The 10,102-nt window shown below is 30.8% G+C and overlaps 1 protein-coding gene and 1 long non-coding RNA gene across 2 annotated transcripts; both read right to left on the minus strand.

The window, feature by feature from the left end:
* Positions 1 to 1,067: 1,067 nt before the first annotated feature.
* Positions 1,068 to 5,017, minus strand: LOC127901461 (uncharacterized). Its single transcript, XR_008053616.1, has 3 exons — positions 2,403 to 5,017; positions 1,523 to 2,281; positions 1,068 to 1,420 (listed from the first exon to the last, which is right to left on the minus strand). It is a non-coding gene; the product is annotated as an uncharacterized LOC127901461 (long non-coding RNA).
* Positions 5,018 to 5,754: 737 nt separating this feature from the next.
* LOC102620100 (peptidyl-tRNA hydrolase, chloroplastic) lies at positions 5,755 to 9,853 on the minus strand. The gene is made up of 8 exons (XM_006485706.4): positions 9,435 to 9,853; positions 9,227 to 9,311; positions 8,798 to 8,865; positions 8,635 to 8,685; positions 8,444 to 8,517; positions 7,332 to 7,390; positions 6,255 to 6,331; positions 5,755 to 6,167 (listed from the first exon to the last, which is right to left on the minus strand). Exons 1-8 carry the CDS (start codon positions 9,714 to 9,716, stop codon positions 6,054 to 6,056), a joined length of 810 nt encoding a protein of 269 aa, XP_006485769.2. The 5' UTR covers positions 9,717 to 9,853; the 3' UTR covers positions 5,755 to 6,053.
* Positions 9,854 to 10,102: the final 249 nt, after the last annotated feature.

The raw sequence follows: 10,102 nt of genomic DNA on the forward strand, positions 1-10,102 counted from the left end.
AAAAATAAATCCCAAAATTAAATTTTTATTTTTAATGAAAATTATTTTAATATAAAATTATAATTATAAAAATACTTACAAAATTTTGGGATTTAATAAAAATCCCCTAAATTATTAAAATTTTAGGATTTATTCTTTTAAGAAATAAATTCAGTTATTTTAATAAAAGTTTACAAAATTATAAATTTTTCATGAATAAATTCATTTATTTTTATAAAAATTTTGTAAAATTATAATTTTTAACAAAAAGAATTATTAAAATTTTGTAAAATCTAAATTTAGTAAAAATCAGTTGAACACCTCTATTTGGAATTTATTTTTTTATATTAAATTTAGGGATATTTTTATAATTATAATTTTTAATTTTAAAAGTTTTTATAACATAAAATAATTTTTTAATTTATTTGGGGGTAAAATTGTCATTTTATTAAAATTATTTAATAGTGTTAATGCAAAAGTGGCTAGTTGATACAAATGCAAAAAGAAAGATGGTGCAATGATAATTTCCCTTATTAAAATAATATTTGATCTTAAGTCAAGTTTCCTGTATTGAATTTAACTTGAGTCTCAAAAGGGCCACACTTGAGTTAAAATTTGTGATGAACTAGATATAGAGATTCATCTTGTAGAGTAGAGAGAGTATATGTTTATAACATCATATTTAATGTGATATAACAACTAATCATTGTTAGGCTGCATAAGGGTATGAGAAGTCCAACAAGCAACAGTTGAGGATGCAAGGTAATTTTTCCCAGTGCTATAAGAGTTGCTGCAGCAACTGGTTTTAGTTTGAACAAAACGATCATCCCATCCAGAGAGTTTGATCATTCAACTACCTTATTCTTATTGAATTCTTTTTGTGCAAACCGTCCAATTTACATTCATCATTGCATTTACTTTGTTAAGTTGTTAATCTTATTAGTCAATCAACTTTGTTTATATTTTTTTAGATAGAAAGAAGTTTGCACTGTCGTAATTGTTGTAGCACTTCTAGCAACATCAGTCCCTGTGGAGACGATCTTGAATATTCATCATTTTATTACTTGTTGTGTACACTTGCACATTAACATCAATAGCAATTAAGTTAAAATAACCAACAACGTGGCATGTAATCATTCACAGTAAGCTAATATTTTTTGCGACTCTCCTTTGCATCCGACTCAAGGGTTTGTAAAACATCTCCCTGCCATGAATTCAACCGAAAATTTTAATTAAGTGTACAAAAACTCGAATTTAGTAATATAAAAAATAATAATATATATCTACCAATACATATTAATTACAAGGCGAGATTCGTCATTCAAGAACAAATAAATCTCAGCAAATTTTATTTTAAAAGTAGCCATGGGCTTCTATTGCACGATGCGGAGAATCTTCTTCTTCGTTTTCACAACCCATGCTGACGGCAGACCTCCGATCGCTTCATAAATCCAAGCATGCAACAACCAAAGTGAGAAAGCAATTAAAACTACCATTAAATATTTAATGTTACAAAACTTATTAATAAAAAAAAACAACTCACCTGAACCCGAACGTAAAGCCGTAAATATTGTACTTTTCAATTTTATGATTTGGCTTTTCCAATCGAGTCGTCTTAAATTTCTCGTCTTTCTTGTTCAGTGCATTGTCAAGACTCTCGTATATCATTTTCCACGACAAACGACCCCATGGACGATTTCAAAAGTGATATATATCATTGACTTCGTTAAGCCATGAGAAATTGATTTAACAGTGGCCTTTTCTTCCACTTAGAACTCTGTCCGCAAAATCAAAGAGCGCGATTTTTAATGCTTTAATGCATTCATAGCCTCGAAGTCCAACTCCTCAAATAATGCATCGAATTGCTTAAGATTGATGTTGCGAAACAAACCATCAAAATATGCATTCAGTAGCCTATGCATCGTTTTCTTATTTGTTAGTGTGATATCTACACCATAGGAAAGTCCAGTAACAAGCACCATTCTCCAATTGACAAGTGTATCAAATGCTCACCAATTTGAAACCATAACTGATCCTCCCCCTTGTATTCTCCATGGGCCACTTGCCTAAGCAAAACATTGTACAAAATTACACTACTGAACGGAAAGTTTCAGCACTCCAAGAAATACCCAAATATGTCATCCTTGAACAAACGCAACTGCCATTTTATTAATTTCCACTCAATGGCTTTTACGACTGTAGAAAAGTTACACATGCTCGAAATTCACCCCGAGAAGTGATCGGTATAAGCTAACTCATCTTGCCCAATTCGTTTCTCGATACTTCTGATTTCGCCATGGATCTGTAATATTTATAACATTATTAGATTGTATTTACAACAAAATAAAAGAGAAATTAACTTAACAAAAAAAAACTGTAATTTGGTGCGATAGACTGCCTGTCGAGCATGCACTACATCGTACCTGTCACACCTGATCGCAGATCGCGCGCTATCACTCAATCTAATCCACGCCCACGACAACTTCTTTACCTATGCACCACACCAACAACTTCACCCATGCAATCAACATCACAAACCCTTCAATCTTCACTCACCATCACCAATACAACACAAAAACCACAACATAGAAGAAAAATAGAAAATAGAAATCTAGGGTTTTTGACCTAATATTTAATTTCAGCTCTTAACCGAAATTTTGGTGATGTTGGCTGCCGAGAATGGACTCCGGGAGGCTGTTGGCGACGAGTGAACACGTTGGGAGAGAATTCGGCAGAGAGAGAGAGAGAGAGAGAGAGAGAGAGAGAGAGAGAGAGAGAGAGAGGAGAGGGAGGAGTTATGGGAGGGGTATTTTCAGCACTTGGGAGGATTTTTGACTAATGTTGATAGAAAAGAGTTTAGAGGGCTAGTTGTGAAAATAATAAATTTTTAAGGTTATTTTTGTAAATTTTCCAATAAGGGATGACGTAGCACGCGCCAAGACATTAATCGGGTCAAATAAATCTTTTAGAAAAAGATCAGGGGATAGAGCTACAATGACAGCTTGATCATTTCTGCTCATAATATATTTGGCCTCCTGTAACAGGATTAATGAGCCAAATATTCCTGAGAAAATCTGCAATGATCAAGTGCCCACTTGAAACACCAAGCAAGCAATTGCTTTGCTCTTAATGACATGTAACTCATAAGAGGTGGTTGTTGTGATGACATCAACTTCCTGTTTGGTTTCTTGGAAACTTTTTTTTTTTCCCCTCCAATCTTAGCAAACATAACCGAAGGCGAGAAAGTCTGCAATGGTGAGATAACTCGAGATAATATGCAGAAGCTGAATTGGAAGATTATCACAGGGTCTCTATTAAGAGCAGCTCTTATGGGCTTCTTTGTCCTGCCAGCGCGCTGATTAAACTATCCATTGTTCAATCTTTACCAGCCAAACGCCTGCTTATGTAGCTGTTTTAAAAGGGAAATTAGAAACAAGTTGAGAATATGGTTATAATTAAGACGAAAATTAGTCAGGAATACTACCACAAATTATAACAACTGAAAGAGCTACAAGAGACGATAGAACATACTTGGGCATGATGCATGACACCGATGGGATCAGAATCCGGGTCAATCGCTAATTCGATTATTGCATTAGTAAAATATATTATTGCTTTCTCTCAATTTTGGAATATTTCTTGAGATTGATGGGTTTTTTAACTCTTTGCATTGTACATGGGAATAGTTCTGATACCATATATCCATATGTGCAAGTGTTTAATATACTTTTGTGTATTATAGAAAAGATACAGAAAATTCTCTCAAACTTGAGAAAAGTTGAGAGGAAAGATGAAGTTAACGACTCAAAAGTGAACAAATTTTGGTCTGAAGGTATAGGTGACACGAAACAAGCATTTATAAGCCCAGTGTCATGAACACGTCACTATAACTAGCTAATCTTCTCGGATTTTCTTCGTTTAAATTTTAGTTTTTGGGAAAGATTTGGCGGTGATAGTTTCTCACAAGGTACGATGAAATATCATCTGAGTTCAAAATTTAAGAAAGTACATTTTAGAAGCTAAAAAAATGATTTAAATTTTGTTCACAGTCTTTTTTATTTGAGAAAAAATGTAAAAATAAATAAATAAATAAATAAAGCTACTAGTACCCTTCATTATCCTTAAAAACCTTACAGCTAAGAATCAATAAAAGTCAAATACATATAAATCTTTTTTTAACAAATTACTTATATTCATAGTCAATCTTTTTTTTTTCTACTTGTCACTTCCTATCAAACAAAAATAAATTACACAAATTTATTATAAGATTGCAAAAGAAAAAAAAAATAACAAACACTACTTTGAGTTTTAATAACAAAAAAATTAATTAAAAAATTCAAAGAGTGTATTAAAAAAAAGATAGTTTCGAAAGTAAAATAAATATAACTGAAAAAGGATTTCATGAGGTGATCTATTTTATACACACACACCAACCTATTCTATCAACCTCAGCTATTGTGATATTGTAAGTGAAAAATGTCATTCAAATCAAACCAATCAAATATTGTTCAACTTGTTGATCTATTTAGTAATTTGTTATTCTCGGGCACAATTGGTTTTTTTATTAGACTATTACATAAAAAAAAAAATTAGTTTTCTCTAATTCTAATGTAAGTAAGTTCATAAGGGTTTCCGTTAATAAAAAAACTAGTTGTACCCATGCATCTGTTACGGTCCGGGTCATTTTGTTAATGTGCATAAAGAGAGCATACTTTAACTAATAAAAACTCAAAAGATTTGTCAAATTTTATTAAATCACTATTTTCCTTAAAGTAAACTTCTAAAAGTATATTATAGAACTTGAGGAGAGATATTCTGACCTTTGTGATGCACTGTGCTATTTAAACATTTTAAAAATTGTCTCAAAACGTTATTGGAATTTAAAATGTTACAATCTTACTCTTACTTTTTTTAAAACATTTTTATGTTACATTCTTACTTTTTATTATTTTTACAATAATACCCTTCTAATAATATTCTAGACATTAATTATTTACTTGTAAAAAATTAATTAACAAATTAACCAACGAATATCACTATAAAAGAATTAATATTTTTTATACCCGTGCAACAATCTTACTAATAATTTATTTATAAATTAATTAATACCACATAACTTAAAAGCAATGTTCAATATCCTTACAAAAATTTAACTAATAGTTATTCTTATAAGAAATTAATTTACCGAATTAATCCTAAAGGTAAAATAATAACATAAAAATTTGTGAAAATTATTATATTATTTTCAAGGCTAACTTAATAAATTAAAATTTTTCTATTTTCATTTGTATCCTCAAGAAAACAAAAATATTATTACAAGGGTATTATTGTAAAAAAAAAACAAGAGCAAAAGTGTAACATATTTAACAACATGGGTATCTTAAGACTTTTTTTAAAATATATATATATATATATAGGAATTAAAACAAACATTTACCCAAATGCATTACTCTATTTGGCTTTGATCTCACCAAAATATGATGTTCTTGTATAGGATTATTGCATAATAATGCAACGTCTTTAATGATAACGTAGATTTTTTGTTTCAAGAAGTAATGATTATGAAGACTGATATCTCATCTTCATATTCTTAAAATCCAAAGTTTAATGATAATAATAAATATTGCTATCCAATCTTCAGATTCTAAAGTTCCAAAACTTTAAATGCAATTAGTTGGAGGGGTAAAAAAAAAACCTTAAAATCTTAGTAAACCATGCTTCAACTACTAATCTCATTTAACAATTTTTTTTTTGGGGTCATAACTACTACCGTAATTGATTTTGAACAATAAAATTTATATATGCACCAGAATCTTACAGCCATAACAGGGACAGCACTCCCTCTTTTAAGCAAGAAGTGCTCCAATAAAAAAGATGGAATTGAACTAAATAAAGTCCTAAAATGAATAACTAATGACTTGTTGCTGCTACTTCAATAAAAAAAAATGGAGGCATGAAACATCGATTACCCAGTTTGTCTCACAAGGGGAACAAGGATTGATACAATGCATAATCACTTTTCCCCGAGCACATCCACTTTGTAATTACAAAAATAATGATAACTTACCAGTAAGTTAACTAAGTTGTTCCATTGGCTTTGCTGTGTTAACAAATGTAGCGGCTTTATTAAAACCTTCAAGCAAAAGAATCCGCACTGCTTCAACACCTTGTTGAAATGTAAAATCCAACTGAAAGATGTTTATACAAAGATGTTAGAATCCAGTACCCATATAGAAAATTATCATTTATGTTCGCAAGAAAAAAGCTTTGCAAACCTCTTGACGCTCTTGTTTACTGAAAGGGCGAAGCACAAAATTTACACTATCCATTTTCCCAGGTGGCCGTCCAATCCCTAGGAACATTATTGCAAATCTGGTGAATACACTAAATATAGCAAAAAGCATCTATCTATCTATATATATATATAAAACTGGGACTTGAGGAGGTGATGTGCAATCACCATTTCTCATCTTTGTATATTCTCTATTATCTAATAAATAGAGAATTTTTTTTTAAAATTTGGCTTTTCATCTTCTCATAATTAATTTGATTGTTATTACACAATAACAATTATGTAAAGATTTTAATGAGGCATATTCTTTATAATGAACATCCAAGGGGGAGTGTTATGAATTTATTAAAATAATCTATATCTATATCTATATATATATCTATATATATATATAAAGCTGGGACTAGAGAAGGTGATGTGGCATCACCATTTCTCATCTTTGTATATTCTTTATTATCTAATAAATATAGAATTTTTTTTTAGATTTGGCTTTTCATCTTCTCATAATTAATTTAATTGTTATTACACAATAACAATTATGTAAAGATTTTAATAAGGCATATTCTTTGTAATGAACATTCAAGGGGCAGTGTTATGAATTTATTAAAATAAATGTAGATGTTCATAACATATATCTCTTAGTCTCCCCACTATCTCCTATTAGCAACATTTAGCTTCCCTGTAACTCCCACTATCTCACAAGAAATTATGATCCATAATTTTTCATTAATTTCATGGAGTGATTATGTAACTATAAAAGGAGAGCTCATCTTTTTGTTTTGTACACACACAATTGGAATGAATAAAATTACTCTATAATATATTATGTCATTTTATTCTTTATCTTGCGTTACTTCTTTATTTGTATTGCTGGCTAATAGCTTTTTTTGTTTTTTATAAGGCTGCCTCATCTTAAAAAAAAATCAATTCATATTTTTTATCAATTTCATCAAGTGTAAAGTAAGAAAAAAGGATAATACTAAATTCTTTTTTTAAAGCCGCGTGAAGCGCGGTTCTATTTTCTAGTTTTAAATATAACTACAGTGCTTTTGAAACATACCAATTCTTAAACGAGGAAATTCACGGCTCCCTTTAAAGTGGTCAATGATACTCCTCATGCTGCAAGGAAAAGCAAAAAATAACCAATCAAACAAGTTAGCAGACTTAGTATCAGGAATTTTTTTTCAGTGAAAAGCAAAAACTGCTAGAAATCTGCACATAATCTCCAGCTTTTATATAAACGGCAATAAATGTGATACCTTTTGAAGCAGAAAGGTGCCAACTCAAATAGATATCTATTCTTATTCAAATCTTAACTGATTATAAAGATCACTAAACGAAATGATACCACATGCCCGGATGGTTCCAAATATCCGAAATGAATCGGTCTAATAGAATTTAATATAGAAAACTTCAAAACTTTAGATAAGTGGAGCAGCATAAATATCTATCAACTATACCCAAACATCTGATGCAGGGAAAGGAAATTTAAATATCGTATACCATGTCACCATGACACCATGTGCTTTCCAAAGGATAAAATTGAGATTTAGCTTTCAATATCTTTTCCCTATAGTGTGATAAATTTTATAACCTACTGGTCCAAAGAGAGGGAAAAGGACAAAAATAGCAAAGGTGGCTGTGTATTAACTTGTTCTCATAAAGATCTAGTGTTCATTTTTTGAAAGAACACAGAATTTAGTGCAAAAAAGAGTTGGGAAATTAAAAGATTTGTATCTCAGTGTCACTATGCAATTGAGGCGGGATCTGACAAGTATGATGGGTGAGTCAAATGACTCCCACAAAAACCTATCAAAGCACAGAATCTGCATTATGATGCCATGAAAAATTATGAACAAGGCTGCCTCTTGGGTACCTACAGTTGATTTCAGAGCCACAGATTTATACTGCTCTCTCCTATTTGCCTATGCCCATCACTGACTTAACCATGACTCTTCCTCATAATTGGATAAAAAAGTTCAAATCAAAATAATAAAGGAATGTAAGACAATTCTAGTTTCTATAGCTGCTCCTAGCACTCCCCAAGGGAAATAACAGGGAGATGTTAACCATGTTTTGCAATATTAATGTTGGTTTATATCTTCCATACAATAATGAATTGCAAAAGATAAAACTGATACATTAGCAGGAAAACAGTGTCAAAATTTATACCCATTGTGTCCTCCATGTCCACCTTTTGGCAGCAGACGCATTTTGGAAAAAGGCAAATCTAAGTCATCGAATATCTATAAAACAAAATAAAAATGTTCTGGCGCTGTTCAGAAAAGCTGTAATTAGGTCAATGTGAAGTATCTAACTTTAGAGAAAAGCAAATATCTGAACAATGGATAAAGAAATCTTACCACGAGTACTTGCTTCAATGGAATCTTGTAATAGGATACAATGGACCCAACCTTCAAAACGAGTCCAAATCAACCAGTCACATGAAAAATCACTAATACGTAAACCAAAAGATAAGTCCTGAAAGCCAATACAAATGAGGTATTTCGAGATGAACATACTTACAGACTGACCACTTGCGTTCATAAAAGTTTGTGGTTTCGCAAGCATTACTGGAACATTTCCGATAAAACCTTAAAAATAGAACAATAAAATGTTGAGATATTATATTGAAAACGATAAGAAGTCGGAACTAAGAAATAAAACAAACTACATACACAATTCCTCCCTGCCATGATAACTCCAGAGATAAAGTATGTTGATTTGATATCTATGAATGCCAATGTGTATAACCTTCTAACAGGATGCTAAGTAACTTATATTTCATTATCAACCCACATAATAGAACCCCACTATGATGCACAAAATCAACCAAATAACAAACCTTTCGTAGATATTGTTTTAAAATTCTCAACAATAACTATTAACTTTGTGAGTGAAACATTAAAGCCAATTTAAAATAGTTTATAGAATCGTTAAGAAAGTGAAATAAACCTTTTCCAAAATGGGCTTTAAAATTAACAGAGCTCACAGATATTCCTTCAGCTTCAGCAATTGCATCCACCATTTCAAATCCCACCTGAAAATAACAATAACAAAATAAAATAAAATAGACCCTCTAAATTAAATTAAATTAAATTATAAATCCAAAGTTTGAAAAAACAATATGTATACACACGCGCGCGCAGACACACATACATACATTGTGTCGAGTGCCATTGTACTGCTTGCCGGGGTTACCGAGCCCAACAATGAGCCACGGGTGCTGTTGCTGCTGCTTTGGCTTAGGTGAAACCAAAGATTCTTCGTTGCTTATTGATGATGAAAAATTCCTAATTGTGGAATTTGATGGCGACCGAGACATCCTTGTTCGTCTTCCCCAACAGCACAAAGGAGAATGCTTCAGTGGGAAGCGAATTGAATGGTGAATGTTTGGGAACCGAACGGCGGATATTGAAGCCGTTAATGTATTGGCGAATTTCATTTTCTTTTTTGTATTTTTATTGTATTAGTGAATTAAAATAAAAATATTAAGAAGTAGGTTATGTATGTTTCGAGTTAGGGTCTGGAGGAAATAGAGGAAATAAGGAGACAGATTCCTATTGATGATGCAAGATGATGGTGGAATGAAATTAGGGTTAAAGAATCAAATTACAGTAAAATTAAAATTATTAGTACTGGACACATGGAAAATTTATTAATATAATATATAGTAATAATTGATAAATTAAAATTTTTATTTTTCAAAATTACGATCACATTCATAGTATTTATTTATCTTAATTTAGTATTTATTATATTTTACTTAAATAATAGTTTATCTTATAATGGTAGTAATTAAATTACTATAGAGTTTTTATTTTTTCTATA

Source organism: Citrus sinensis, chromosome 3 (genome assembly GCF_022201045.2).
Source record: "Citrus sinensis cultivar Valencia sweet orange chromosome 3, DVS_A1.0, whole genome shotgun sequence".
In the NCBI taxonomy this organism is placed as follows: Eukaryota; Viridiplantae; Streptophyta; class Magnoliopsida; order Sapindales; family Rutaceae; genus Citrus; species Citrus sinensis.

What these genes read in the sequence shown, in the direction of transcription:
- LOC102620100 (XM_006485706.4), bottom strand. Translation starts at nt 9,716, where the DNA reads ATGAAATTCGCCAATACATTAACGGCTTCAATATCCGCCGTTCGGTTC. An exon ending in TAAAGCCCATTTTGGAAAAG is followed by an intron (nt 8,866 to 9,226) that starts GTTTATTTCACT and finishes TCTATTTTTAAG; the next exon opens with GTTTTATCGGAAATGTTCCA. An exon ending in ATTTCCTCGTTTAAGAATTG is followed by an intron (nt 6,332 to 7,331) that starts GTATGTTTCAAA and finishes TAATGTTCCTAG; the next exon opens with GGATTGGACGGCCACCTGGG.